This window comes from Sus scrofa, chromosome 3 (assembly GCF_054392235.1).
Source record: "Sus scrofa isolate SSC_HxYL_T2T_F1_AM1 chromosome 3, Sscrofa_HxYL_maternal_Yorkshire_Landrace_v2.0, whole genome shotgun sequence".
Classification (NCBI taxonomy): domain Eukaryota; kingdom Metazoa; phylum Chordata; class Mammalia; order Artiodactyla; family Suidae; genus Sus; species Sus scrofa.
The window spans coordinates 66,767,863-66,782,032 of record NC_139385.1 but is presented as its reverse complement, the minus strand read 5'-3'; the positions used below and the strand labels follow the sequence as shown (position 1 = coordinate 66,782,032).

General features: G+C 44.4%; 2 protein-coding genes across 27 annotated transcripts in view; one reads left to right on the top strand and one right to left on the bottom strand.

Moving 5' to 3' along the window:
- The window catches only part of EIF5B (eukaryotic translation initiation factor 5B), a 68,470-nt gene extending 57,699 nt beyond the window's left edge, over nucleotides 1-10,771 (top strand). For both annotated transcript variants that reach the window (XM_021087193.2, XM_021087192.2), the window contains exons 15-24: nucleotides 664-795; nucleotides 1,215-1,397; nucleotides 1,503-1,664; nucleotides 3,070-3,201; nucleotides 4,241-4,372; nucleotides 4,479-4,555; nucleotides 4,672-4,836; nucleotides 6,060-6,198; nucleotides 8,327-8,488; nucleotides 9,337-10,771. In XM_021087193.2, the coding sequence (XP_020942852.1) occupies nucleotides 664-795; nucleotides 1,215-1,397; nucleotides 1,503-1,664; nucleotides 3,070-3,201; nucleotides 4,241-4,372; nucleotides 4,479-4,555; nucleotides 4,672-4,836; nucleotides 6,060-6,198; nucleotides 8,327-8,488; nucleotides 9,337-9,444 (1,392 nt within the window). In that variant the 3' untranslated portion in view covers nucleotides 9,445-10,771. The remainder of the gene's footprint in view (nucleotides 1-663; nucleotides 796-1,214; nucleotides 1,398-1,502; nucleotides 1,665-3,069; nucleotides 3,202-4,240; nucleotides 4,373-4,478; nucleotides 4,556-4,671; nucleotides 4,837-6,059; nucleotides 6,199-8,326; nucleotides 8,489-9,336) is intronic.
- A 159-nt stretch (nucleotides 10,772-10,930) lies between these two features.
- The window catches only part of REV1 (REV1 DNA directed polymerase), an 87,002-nt gene continuing 83,762 nt past the window's right edge, over nucleotides 10,931-14,170 (bottom strand). For 20 of the 25 annotated variants that reach the window (XM_085018560.1, XM_085018566.1, XM_085018564.1 and 17 more), the window contains 6 exons: nucleotides 13,854-14,087; nucleotides 13,137-13,257; nucleotides 12,325-12,545; nucleotides 12,067-12,223; nucleotides 11,695-11,797; nucleotides 10,931-11,334 (listed from right to left, as the gene is read on the bottom strand). In XM_085018560.1, coding sequence (XP_084874686.1) covers nucleotides 11,223-11,334; nucleotides 11,695-11,797; nucleotides 12,067-12,223; nucleotides 12,325-12,545; nucleotides 13,137-13,257; nucleotides 13,854-14,087 — 948 coding nt within the window. In that variant the 3' untranslated portion in view covers nucleotides 10,931-11,222. The remainder of the gene's footprint in view (nucleotides 11,335-11,694; nucleotides 11,798-12,066; nucleotides 12,224-12,324; nucleotides 12,546-13,136; nucleotides 13,258-13,853; nucleotides 14,088-14,170) is intronic. The other 5 variants (XR_002342523.2, XR_014841362.1, XR_014841363.1 and 2 more) reach the window with 1 other exon arrangement.

Sequence of the window (14,170 nt, the reverse complement as noted above, 5' to 3'; positions counted from 1 at the left end):
TTTTGGTTTGAACAGATTATGTGCTTTTTGTTTGTTTTTACTATTATATATATTTTTTTCCTTTTTAAAAGGCTCATTGAAGTATAGTTGACTTACAGTGTTGTGATAATCTCTGTAATTGTCTTCTCTATACCCATTTATCACTCTTTTGAAAAGTTAGGGAAAATAGATTATTTGATTAAACAGATTAAACCCTAATTTGAGCAATACAACAATTAACATGGGCTGTTATTCTCTTAGGAAATAATTTTTAATTTTCTATTTCATATGTAATTTTCCGAGTGATAGGACTTGACTGTAATTAATCCTTTTTCCTGTCTTTTTTAACAAAATGATTTTGGAATTCCAGTGTATGTTGATATTCTTAGGGTAATTCTAGGCTGTCATCTTTTGCGAGAAATAACAGCCTCTCATGAACTGGTTGGAGGCTGATGGGCAGTGTGGTACTTCAGCAGTTTCTACTTAAGTGTATGTGTGATTAGCAGACTCTAAGAGGCTTTTGGTACAATGAAATAGCCAAGTAATATTCTGGATATATGGAATATATATATATATCTGGAGTTTTCTGGACTTTGCTGGAGCTATTTCATGAACCTTAATTAAATTCCTGAGTGTTGCTAATGCTTTTGAGATTTTTCTCATGAAAAAAAAAAAATTTTCCAGATTGATAGGTTGTATGATTGGAAAAAGAGCCCCGATACTGATGTGGCTGTTACTTTAAAGAAGCAGAAAAAGAATACAAAAGACGAATTCGAGGAGAGAGCAAAGGCTATTATTGTGGAATTTGCACAGCAGGTAAGAAAGCTTTCCCTTCTTTATGAAGAGACTAGATCATAGAATATTTTTTTCCTCTTTTTATATTGTCTTTATAATTAAGTCAGTAGTTTCATTAATACTGGTTCTATTCCTCTATTAGTAGCATCTTTATTCTTTTCCACTTCTCCCTTTTCCTGTTTAAATCGGAAGGCTGATATTTGAGAGACCTCTCTTTGCAGCCTGAATGTTTAAATTTTAAAAACCAAGTTGACCTCGAAAGAAAGTGTTTTTCTGTAATAAAGTTGATGTCCCCAGTTTATATACATGATCTGGTGTTTTTGAGGAATTTTCAGAATGAAGAGCCATTGTTCGTTTGGCTTCTAGTCAGTCACTCATATTTTGGTTACCTCCTTCCACAGCTTGGTCTTTTGGGATGACTTTGCTTTTTCTGTCTCTAGGGGTTGAATGCAGCTCTGTTTTATGAGAATAAGGATCCCCGCACTTTTGTGTCCTTGGTACCTACCTCTGCGCATACTGGCGATGGCATGGGAAGTCTGATTTACCTTCTCGTCGAGCTGACTCAGACCATGTTGAGCAAGAGACTCGCTCACTGTGAAGAGCTGAGAGCACAGGTCATGGAGGTAATGGCCAGCTTTTAAAATAGGGTTCTTGGGTGGAGATATTCACTTCAGCTTCCGCCTGCACTGTAGCCTATATTTCACTCCCTTTGCAATGATGTCTCCTAGGTTAAGGCTCTCCCAGGAATGGGCACCACTATAGATGTCATATTGATCAATGGACGTTTGAAGGAAGGAGATACAATTATTGTTCCTGGAGTAGAAGGGCCCATTGTCACTCAGATCCGAGGCCTCCTTTTACCTCCTCCTATGAAGGAGTTAAGGGTGAAGGTAAGTCAGAGTGGTCAGCCTTGGCACGAGGGGACCTGTACGGTGTTTCAGAGTTCTGCTACGGTTGCGTCCTCCCTTTGAGAGCCCCCTGGCTTAATACACAGCACGCAGCCTTCAGTCCTCATTTTGTTTTGCGTGTCTTTATCCTGTGAGGACCATCTGTCAGAGTAGGATGTGGGAGAGTTTGTATTTACCAACTAAGTTTCTCATAAAAGTCAAAACTGCATTGTTTTGGTTGTATACTGCTAACTAGTTTTTCAGTAGCATTTTTTGTTTTGAAATAAAATATCCAGAAACATACAGAGAATATGGAAGGAAAGTTTATCAGATTTTTAGGAAGCATGCAAGAATCAGCATTGCAGGCACCGTAGAAGCCTTCTTTGTGCCTCTTGCAAATCTTTGCTCCTTCCCTCCCTAAAAGTTTAGTATGTTCCCATTTTTAGGACAGTCTTTTAGGGTTTTTTGTTTTTTAAATAGTTTTAATACCTGAGGGTACACTTCTAAAAAATATGTATGGGCTTTATATAAATGGAATCATTTTCAGTGTGTTCCTTTGTATCTGGCTTCTTTCAGTTAAACAATAATGTTGAGATTTACCCACGTTGCGTTTAGCGCTAAGTGGTTCTTTTTTGTTGTTGTGTAGTTTTCCACTGCATGACTGTCCCATGCTTTATTTATTTGTGTTCCTGTTGATGGAGAAGTGTGGGCCTTCTCCAGGTTTTAAGTTTTTGTCACTGGCAGTGTGGCGGCCCTGAGCAGGCTGGTGTCTCTCCTACTGTAGCCATACCAGTTTCTCCAGGGCATGTACCTAGAGTGAACTGCTGTGTCAGCACTGAGGCTTCGTGCCACTTCTGCTGGATGGTGCCATGCGATCGTCCCCAGGGAGTGTCGCGCATCATGCTTCCAACTGCAGTGTCTTAGAGTTGGTATTGTTTCACATCTTCAACAGCTCTGATACTGTCCGTTTTTAAAACTGCCCATTCCGGTGGGTGTGTAGCTCATTGCTGTTTCAGCTGGCACTTATCTAATTGAAATGTGGTTGGAAAACATTTATTATATGTTTAGTTGGTCATTATTTATGTTTAAATTTTCTGCTTTGTGAAATGCCCATTTGTCCCAGGCATCATTTCTCTTGATTACAGATTGACAGGTATTGCTTATGCAGTCAGGAAACTCATCTGTTTCTGGATTGGATGTATTGTAGCATCTTCTGTTCTGTGACTTGTCTTTTTACTATTCTATGGTATCTTGAGAAAACAGAATTACTTAATGTTGAATTTATCAGTCTGTCAAGTTGTGTTTGTTGCTTTTCGTGTCTAGTCCAAGAAGCTTTCCCACTCCTAAGGTTGTGACAGTTGAACTGCTTTTCAGATAAATGTGGTGACAGGTGTTTTCATCTCTGTAGAACCAGTATGAAAAGCATAAGGAAGTGGAAGCAGCTCAGGGGGTGAAGATTCTTGGGAAGGACCTGGAGAAAACACTGGCTGGTTTGCCCCTCCTTGTGGCTTATAAAGAAGATGAAATCCCAGTTCTCAAAGTAAGTTACTTTAATTTCTGTTTTCCTGCAAAGCCGTTTTGAGTTGTACCTTGTGTCGGTCAGGCACATGCTAGAAATGATGGATGAAGCAGGAATCTTGTCTTTGTGAAGACTTACCTGGTGGTCTCTTAATAAACAGCTGATGTTTTTACATTACTTTATATAATCATGAATGGACATACATGATCATATATACATAAAACTTTTAAAATAGCATTTTATTTAGATAAAAGATGAATTGGAAGCTAGAAGTTGTTCACTCGTTTTTTTAAGATATTCAGATAAGTAGACGGAACTAAGCAAATATCTTACTAGGTTTTAGGAGTGATTTTAAAGTCTGTCTACCTGTTTTTAGAAACAGATGGCACAGGTGAGCCCAGCGGAGTTTCGCAAAAGCAAGCATTTGAGACGTAGTTAATTTATTCTCTTGCCAGTGTGAAAATACTACTGTGCCAGCACACAACTCGTCCCATGTGCTGGACCATTGTTCTTTAAGCAGTACTCTGACACTGTTGTCAGGGAATCAGCCAACTTAGGGACAGTGAGAGCAGGGCTGGCGTCCCTCTGCCAGTTTCGAGTATGGTGTGGACTTGGGTCTTTAATGGCATCCATTTGTTTTACCTATTTCTGGTCAATATCGCTCCACCTTCAAAGGAGCAATGATGGAGAAAAGGACGGCTGAGATTAGGGTATTTCTTCCTTAAGTGGCTTTGGGCCACGGTAGCACATTTCGTTCATTTAGCAGGTTCTCATGCTGTATATGGCTCTGTTCACCCATCTGTTCTGTTTGCCAGGTTGTGCAGAGTGAAGACTAGTTCATCAGGAGCAAAGCTAACAGAGGTGAAGTGGGATGCACCCAGCTCAGCCCTGGCCCCCGAATCTCTTCTGTTCCTGCACAGGCTCTGCTCTACCGTGGCCTTCCTAAGCCATGGGTTCATGTTTTCGGATGGGCACTTAATCAAGAAGAGAATCATAGTTTAATTCTAGGCTGCTGAGATAGAATGGGTTTATAACCTCGTCAAATGTCATTTCTTTTCAGGATGAACTGATCCATGAGTTAAAGCAGACCCTTAATGCTATCAAATTAGAAGAGAAAGGAGTGTATGTGCAGGCATCCACGCTGGGGTCGTTGGAAGCTCTCCTTGAATTTCTGAAAACATCAGAAGTGCCCGTAAGTGACGGTACCAGCTCTGCAGGAGTCTGTGGTGGGCGTGGTTTGTGGTGGTGTTCCTGGTACCTACCACAGGCAGTTAAACTAGGAACCTCCCTTTTTACAGTATGCAGGAATTAACATTGGTCCCGTCCATAAAAAGGATGTTATGAAGGCTTCCGTGATGTTGGAACATGACCCTCAGTGAGTAGTTTCTCTTTTGCCGTGAAGGCTTTCCTGTTGCCTACTGGCTTCAGTAGAGCGGTTAAGACATGGTCTGCGTTTCATTCAGTGATCTTTGATGTGTTGTCACCTTTCAGGTATGCAGTAATTTTGGCCTTTGATGTGAGAATTGAACGGGATGCACAAGAAATGGCTGATAGTTTAGGAGTTAGAATTTTTAGTGCAGAAATTATTTATCATTTATTTGATGCCTTTACGAAATACAGACAAGACTACAAGAAACAGAAACAAGAAGAATTTAAGTAAGTTGGTGCTCTTTTCTACTTTAAGTCTTTGGTAATAAAGTTGATTTTTTGGGGATTACCAAGTACCAGACAGGTGTATGGACAGTAGATGTGTGGCACCTGCCCCTCTCCCAGAGGCCGTGTCCCAGGAGCTCTGTTGTAAACCACAGAGTCTTCCCGCCCACGACATCCCAGCAGCGTGTCATCAGTCCTCTGTGTAGCATCTCTGTTTACTTTTCATTTTCAGTTCAGCAGGCCTGGGTTCCATTGATGGGGTGTTGCTCCATTTGGGGCTTGGTCTTGCTGGGGTTCCTTTTCTGAGGTTGAGGGGAATGGAAGTAACAAAATTAAAGGGTGGAGAATTAGAAAGTGAAATGGGGCGAGATGTTGTGTGGGGGAAATGTCATTCCTCCAGCAAACCTCGCAGAGTGCCCAGTGGAGGTGGCACTGCTGCAGTTGCTAGGGGGTCAGCGTGACCAGGATCAGGACTTTGGGGAGCTCAGGGGAAAGACAAGCCAAGAACACAGGAGATTGGGATAACTACTGGAAAGCAAACTAAAGCAGGAAAGGGTCTTGAGGAGGAGAGCTGTGTTTAATAGTGGGTTTTGGGGTGGGGGGGGCGGCCCACCTGAGAAGGATGAAGTGTCCAGGAGGAGGGACCTTGCTGGAAGGCTTGGGCTCCAGGGGTGGAGGCAGCCACGGTGTCCCCGGTGTTGGGGGAAGGGGGCAATGGGGGAGGGTCGGGGAGGACCCCTGTCACGTGGGACCCCGTCAGCCACCGGCAGGGAGTTGGTGCACCAGGCTCCTGTGGTCCAGGCAGGACGAGACGGAGGCTCAGAGCAGAGTGACCATAGGGAGGGACGGCTGATGGCTCAGTCTGACATGCATTGTAGAGCAGAACGCTCCCTTTAGATCACGAAACCTGAAGGGAAAGATGTGAATTGGATTAAGACTGCTAGAAACTGTTAAAGCATTCTGAACATCTGCTTGATAAATGGAGAAGGTGGGCTTTTGGATCAGCCGATTTGGGGACCTGGTAGAGAAAAGGAGGGGGTATGGTGTAAAAGGCTGTGTGGTCCCCAGGGTAGACCTCCCATGAGCCCTGGGACCCAGCTGGAAGCAGGTTCTGCTGAGGCTCCTGAGCTCCACCCTCGGCCTCATAGTCACCTGTGTGTGTTTTTTCCTGTTTCTAAGTGATTTGGGAGGCTTAAAAATCCTTGGATTGTCTTTTTTCCTTTTAGGCATATAGCAGTGTTTCCCTGCAAGATTAAAATCCTTCCTCAGTTTATCTTTAATTCTCGAGATCCGATAGTGATGGGTGTGACCGTGGAAGCCGGTCAGGTGAAACAGGGGACACCTATGTGCGTCCCTAGCAAAAACGTAAGTTCTGTGGCTGTACTTTTAAAACGTGTGTCATCTTGGGAGTTCCCCCTGTGGGACAGTGGGTGAGAATCCCACTGCATTGGTTCAGGTTGCTGTGGAGGTGAGGGTTCAATCCCTGCTAGTACAGTGGGTTAAAGGATCCAGTGTTGCAGCAGCTGTGGTGTTGGTCTCAGCTGCAGCTCAGATTCAGTCCCTGGCCTGAGAACTTCCATATGCTATAGGTGTGGCCATTTAAAAAAAAACTTATCTCTTAAAGCAGTTCTGGGAGACCAAGTTCAGTGACAAAATGTAAGTCCCACAGAGCTTGTCCGCTCCTGTCATTCACACCTCAGTGTCCTGGTCCTTACTCAGTGTTGATTCCTAACACCTGGTATCAATGCTTCAGGTCATGAAAGCTACAAAGCATTTTGAGTTATTACTCTTTGTAGAAAATCTTTGCTGTTTTGAGTCTTTCTAGGAGCATATTTGGAGAATAACGAGCACTCTGTCCTTTCCTCTAGATTAACATTGTGACTAATAAAAATTAACCTTAATTTAATAAAATCCTATAATTCACATGTCACCAGTTGTCCCCAAAATGTCTTTAATAATGTCATTTGCTGACCTGGGTCAGGCTTTCTTCAAGGAGCATCGCATTTGGTTATTGCGTGTGTCTCCATCCAAACAGTCCGTCCTCCTTTATGAAGGGGAATCCAGACCAGTATTTTGCGAGTTATTTCTCAACTTGGATTTGTCTGCTTGTTGGGACTACATGCGGGTTAAAATGATGGGAAGGGATACAGCACATAGGTGATCTGTGTGCCTCTGCATCATCATACGGGTTGTCACCATGCTGACTTTGATCACTGGGGCAGGTGCAGTGGGCTCGGCATCCCCATAAGACAGCTTCCTCCCGGAATCCCCTGTGGACGCTGGGAGCCCCTGTGAGCATCCCATAGCTTTCATAACCACTGGCAGTCTTCGCCTTAGTTATCACATGAATGGTTGCGCTGTGATTCCTCCTTCCTACCCAGTCAAGAACCTCATTCCCCAGCCTTTTTTCATTTTTAAAGTAAAATTTGATATTATCTGTTAGCAGTATTTTCAATACCCAAATTATCCAGTGTTCAACAGGTCATGGGAGCCCATTCAAGCTAACGTGTGTCCTCGCCTATTGGACTTGGAGACCTTTATTGCGTTCTGGTGCATCAAGGTGCTCCAGGCTTATCTAGTACTTTCCTTGCTCCAGACCTGGTTCCTTGAGTGGGAAAGGGCACTTGAAGTCATCCGAGTGCTGTGACTTACTGCTTCTCGAGCATGCAATGGACGGAGCTGTGACATTTATTGGCAGTAATTCTCACCTATGTGGTTTTGGCCAAACCAGAGTCCCTGTTTTCACTCTTTACAAGAAAGGCAGCAGGGTGGTAATTTGTTTCCCCCCAGGCTGTAACTAACCAGGCTGCTCAGAGTGCCCGGGTCAGAATGATACGCAGTGTGTGCTGCCTGCCCTCATCTTTCCCTGCTTCTCACTTCAGCTTCGTGTTCCCCATTCGTTGCTCCAAGTTCCTGCTTGGAAAATTTTTTTTTCTTGGTCTTTCTAGGGCTGCTCCCGCGGCATATGGAGGTTCCCCAGGCTAGGGGTCGAATCGGAGCTGCAGCTGCTGGCCTATGCCACAGCCACAGCAATGCGGGATCCAAGCTGCATCTGGGACCTACACCACAGCTCATGGCAATGCTTGATCCTTAACTCACTGAGCGAGGCCAGGGACCGAACCTGCATCCTCATGGATACTAGTCAGATTCATTTCTGCTGAGCCACAACAGAAACTCCTCTGATTGGAAACTCTTGTGCCTGCGGTTCCCTCTCCCTAAGGCAGCTGTCTTGTGGGAAGGTAGTGCAGAGATGGGGAACACAGCGAATAGCATGCTTTCCACGTTTCAAAGCATGTTGTGCGGTTGCCTTCTGTCCTTGCAGCCACCCTGTGAAGGCAGAGGCTGTGGCGGCGCCATGCTGAGCCAGAGAGGGTCACTGGGCCTGGGCTTTCCAGCTGCCTCATTTGCTCCAGTTTGTATTGCAGCTGTCCAGTTAGAGTGCCTGTGACCAGCGCAGTTCCTCTCCTGACACTCTAGTTTTCTTTCTTTACAGTTTGTTGACATTGGAATAGTAACGAGTATTGAAGTAAACCATAAACAAGTGGATGTTGCAAAAAAAGGACAGGAAGTCTGCGTCAAGATAGAACCTATCCCTGGCGAGTCTCCCAAAATGTATGGGAGACATTTTGAAGCTACAGATATTCTCGTCAGTAAGGCAAGTATCTCACTCAGCTGGAGTGCCCCCCCCCCCTTCATCTCTCCAGGGCTGCACTGCATATGGAGGTTCCCAGGCTAGGGGTTGAATCAGAGCTGCAGCCCCCAGCCTACACCACAGCTACAGCAACGAGGGATCTGAGCTGAGTCTGCAACCTATACCACAGCTCACCGCAAGGCCAGATCCTTAACCCACTGAGCGAGGCCGGGGTTAGAACCCACATCCTGGTGGGTACTAGTCAGGTTCATTACCTGCTGGGCCACAAAAGGAGCTCCACAGGGAACAGTCAGCTTTTCTGGTTGACCTTTTCTCAGTAGCTAAGGGCTTAAGTTCAGGATCTGAGGGACCAGATTCTTTTTATTGATGTACATTTGATTTACAACATGGTATTAACTTGCACCATACTCTAGAGTGACTCAGTTAAATGTATGCATGTATATGTGTGTACACACACACACGCATTTTATATATCGTTTTCCCTTATGTTTTGTCACAGGATATTGAATATTGTTCCCTGTGCTGGACAGTAGGACCCTGCTGTCTGTCCGTTCTGAGTGTAGTCGTTTGCCTCTGCCAGCCCCAAGTTCCCAGCCCATCTCCCCCACCCTGGATGTTCCAGGAGGGCCTTGTCTGGTTGAGGGCAGTGGATCCTCAGAGAGCCCACCAGGACTCCAGGCCGGCAGACTGGTGCTGGGATTCTGGCCCCCCCAGGGCAGGCAGGCTCTGCCTTTGTCACTTCCGTCTAAAGCGTTCTTTGTAAGGAGCAGCATCTGGTGACAGACTCTGGGGCCATGTGCTCATGTGTCTGTTACATTGTTTTGTTCACTGTTTGTGCCTTGGGCTTGCAGATCAGCCGGCAGTCGATTGATGCCCTCAAAGACTGGTTCAGAGACGAAATGCAGAAGAGTGACTGGCAGCTTATTGTGGAGCTGAAGAAAGTATTTGAAATCATCTAATTTTTCCACATGGAGTAGATGCAATATTACGTTGTAATATCACCAAGAAAAACAAGACAAAAACGGAGTGGACCTATCTGAAAACTGATGAACTGAAGTATAGAAGGAAAAAAATAGGTGTATAAAATGTTTTCCATGAGAAACCAAGACCCTTACACTGGTTTGACAGTGGTCGATACATGTCCCCACAGTTCCAACGTGCCTGTTCACTTGCCCAGCGCCTTCCCAACCCTTCTCTACTGGCTGCTGTTTTAAAGTTTGCCCTTCCCCAAATCTGGATTTTTATTACAGATCTAAAGCTCTTTCAATTTTATACTGATTAAATCAGTACTGCAGTATTTGATTAACCAAGCTTCTTCAGATTTTGTGATTCTTGGGACTTTTTGATGTAAGAAATACTTCTTTATTTATGCATCTCCTTCCCACAGTGATTTTTTTCCCCCAGCGTTCTTCTGCCATATGCCCTTAGAAATTTTTAAAAATAGAAGAAAATTAGGCGTTCTGCTCTATCTTTACCTGCTTAGTGTGAAGCCATGGTGTAAAGCATAGCTGGCTGCTATCTACTGCTTGTGTAGTCACGAGAGTCCAGTGTAATCAGCGCAGTTCTGAACTCCAATAAAGAAACCAGACATTGACCTGCGGGCTCTGCCAGGCTCTCCAGTGGGCCTCCACCCCCGTACAGCTCGTTCTTTCAAGGAAAAGAACTATTTTATTAACGGTAGGAGTTTTTATATATCAATCTTGGTCTATTTTGTCCTAGAAAATTCTATCATGCATACATTTTCTGACGAGACAATCAATAGGTACTGATTAACTGTTTGGACTTAGTATTTCTTTCCAAGTTGTTACAGAGACAGCATAATGGTTTCTTCGTATTAATAATCTGAATATAGTTAGTTTTTTATGGTTTTCCTGAAGAATGTGGGAAGTGGGTCCCTGATGTAAGAAATCTGTCAGCCTGAGATGAATTCTTCTGGCAGACCCCTAACACCTGACTACCTATTTATAGCACAGTGTTGAATGAAAGTCAATGTGGGGTGTTGGAAGAAAATGTTCCCAAGTATTCACTGGCATAGAATTACAAACTATTTTTAAAGTGTTATGGCATAACCTATAGCATAGGAAAATACTTTTATATACATTTGAAAATCTGTACCATTCATTATTATTGAAGTTTCTCAAGGGCCAGTAGAGGCAAACTCAAAACCTCTAAACCATCTGGGGGACATAATTTTCCCAGGAAAAATTTAACCTTCAATTGTGTGTGTGTTCTCATTCAAAATATGTAAATTTCTCCACTTGGAAGAAGTAAAGAAGATTTTCTTAACATGGTCCTGTGTTCATGCTTGGGGTCCAGAATGGCCAGATTGCTTGGAACAAGCAGAGTCCCACTCTGGGACTTGCAGGAATTTCAGAGCTTGGCATGGAGCCCATAGTTGAGGATTTGCTTCCTCAAGGACTCACAAAAAGGAGCCTGTACAAAATATACATACAGTTCTTTATTAAACAACTGTAAACACTTCACTGTAAAAATCCATAAAACTTTATAAACAAACATTTTGCAAATAGAATCTATACTACAGTAAAAGAATTAACACAGTTATTTACATGCAATACTGACAAATTTGGCACTTATTGAAAAGAAATGTACAAAAACACCTGGCTTAAAAAGAAATTTCAAATTAGAAAACTCAGAGCATTACTATCATGCACTTTGCAAATACCTCACAAGCACTTATGGCACAGCTAGCAGAGAGCACCAGGCTCCCTGGTGATATTTATGTAACTTTTAATGTGCTTCCGTAAGTTTGTTGTAAAACCACCTGAACATTGTCAAGAATAAAGTCAAATGCCATATTCCAAACTGATTCCACCGACTGCTGCATCAACCTGGAGGTGGGGAAAGAAGAAAGATCAGGAACGACTCATTCCTCCTTCAAGAATCGGTCTAACCTGTACTTAGGCTCTACGGATTCTGCCATCTTTATAAAGGAATCCCTTTTGGCAAAGTAGAGCACTCAAAAGTATGTCTGTGTCCCCTCAAGGTTTATACAGTTGAACCAGCCTTATTTTGACCTTCTTACTAGCCGGTCACTATCACGGGCATTTAGCATCCAGGGCATCCCCTCTGCAGTACAGTTAACATAACCGCCAGAAAGTACCCAGGGTGCTCAGGACTTCATCTCCCTCCACGGCTGCTGTGACAGACATGCCAGTTTTTTCCTTCTGGCAAAAGCGCTGAATAGTTACCTTTTCATGTATTTTATAACTAGATCCAGTTTTTCCAAATCTTTTTCCTCTATTAGATCAGTACAGTATTTCACAACTTGCAGAATGTCTTCTTCCATTGGATCTAGAGAAGGGAAAAACCTCAAATGAGGACCAACCCATCTTTTGGAAAGAGAAAGGCAGAGATCTGCAGGATAAAGGAACACTATGGCAGCTACCAGAGGAACAGGCCGTGACAAGGGACTTGTTCAAAGCCAGCCCCAGAGCTTAAAAGGGGGGGGGGGGCTGGGGTGCTGGCTTAAGCTTATCAGATTTAGAAAACCAGTTCTGACTCTGTCGGCAGTCTGGGATCAGAGGACCACCACGTCTCAGTCCGCAATGCACCAAGCCAACCTGAAATGGTGGTTATCCACTCTCTGAGCAAGGTCTTGACGTCACTGAACTCAACAGCTCCAGCCAGGTTGGGTGCTGGGGGTCTAACCCACCCAGACGGGTCAGGCTGCAAACCACAAAGGCCAGCAACACCTGAAGTGGAAGCAGAGAGGTCTCCCTGTTAAGAAAAGAAATGATAAAGTGCTATATTTATATAACATCAAGTACATTAAGATCCCATGAAGCAAAGGGCAAAGTATGAAGAGGATAAAGTATTACCAGAGGTTCCTCAGAGGCAGGGCCTTCGTGTTTTAGGAACCCGTCAATTAACTTCTGGGGACTCCCACAGGCCCCTGGCAGAGTTTTTGCAGGACTGTTCAGCAGCTTATTTTTCAAAGGGCTCTGAATCTTTTTGGGGGGACTCATGGGACTTTTTTTCTTGTTTCTTTTCTTTTCTCTCACTGCTGCTGGTTTTAGCTGCAGCAACGGATTCTTTGGCACTAAAAGAAGAGGAACAGAAGATCCTCAACAACATACGCGTGGATAGTAGCTGGAGTGTCCTCCCTACGCACGCCCCCAGCACGGGCCTCGCGCACGGCCATGGGAGGCAGTTAGTTAAAGACCTCGGCTGCAAGTGCAGGCCCGCCATTCCCAGACTGCTCAGCCACTTCCTAATGACCTTTGAAACCCTGCTGGTCGGTACTGGGTGCTTGGAGGAGTAAATGAAAGTTCCACAGGCCAAATGCCTACAAGTTAAGGAGGCACTATCCGGTTTTCACTTTAAATATGGTATTTGTGATACGTGTTCAGAAACCTTTAGATTTTTGTGCTTTAAACATACATCAGAAGACAGATATTCATAAGATTTCTGGGCAATACCTGATTCAGACTTGAAAATCAAGAAGTTACACATCCAACTAGGACTGTGAAGACACTTAGCCGTGTGGCACACTTGGCCTGTCCTGAGTGTGAAGAGCGTGACATGACTAACAGCTTAGACCTTGGCCATTAAACACTACAGTAATCAACACAACAACGACTTTCTTTCTCGCACTTCACTTTGTTACGTGTTGCTTCCAGGGCTGGCTTACCAGGTGCGCCGGCCGGTTGCTGCTGAGCGCTGTTTTCTCCCTGCCTTTGTCTTTGATCATAGGCTGCTTTCAGCTCTTTTTGAAGCTCAGCAGGAAGGGCTGCAAACACCTCAGGGTCCACCTAGTGGCAAAGAAAAAAATCAGTCAAATCTGAGCTGACACTATGTTGGCAGCTGGGTTATATTTTTCATAAAGTAGACTATTTCAAGTCATACTTTTCTGATCTGTCTGAATTCGTAATAGGTCCTCCGTATCAAAGCTCATTGAACCCTCCCAAGGTTTTAGGGTGAGAAAAAGGAATAGAATCTGGGGTATGAATCAACTTAATTAAAAAAAAAAAAACACTACAGAACAACCAGGAAGTGCAAGAAGCACTAGTAGAAAATGAGAAGCCAAGTGCAAGAAAACAAGAGCACATGTGATGCCTTTTTAAACATCAAATGCTAATTGTGTCACTGTCCCTCATGTCTGGCTAGACAGCTTCAGCCTGCTCCTCAAGTGTGGCCCAGAGAGTGTGTTTCTCTGTTCTGGGTGAAAGCTTCAAGCACCCACACAACCCAGCAGCCCCCCCCCCCCCACCCCCTGGCGTGAGGCCAGCTCCCCTGCCCTGCCTTAGCCGTGGTGTGAAGAGAAAAGGAAGTGACAAGTGTCTGAGCCGAGCAGGATGGCTGAGGACATGGAGACCAGAGTGGAAGATGAGCCCTCCACTTAACCCACCTGGGAAAACGCTGGCAGGGCTATTACACTAATTTCTGTATCCCCGTTAGATTCTTCAAGTTCTGGTATTTGTAACAAAACTGTCCCAATTGGTTGCGGCAAAATTCCTGTACTGCAGCCATTGACTGGCTCTCTCTTCTTGTCACCATGTGGCTCTGCTTGCGGAACAGCACACACTTGCTCCACTTGCTCCCGGAGATCAGGTGGAAGAGCTTCCAGAACAGACGGGTCGAGCTGTGAAACAGCAGACAGTGTGACGTTACAGCGTGCACAGAGACGATGTGTCGGGAGTTAATGTGTCACTTCAATGTGAACGT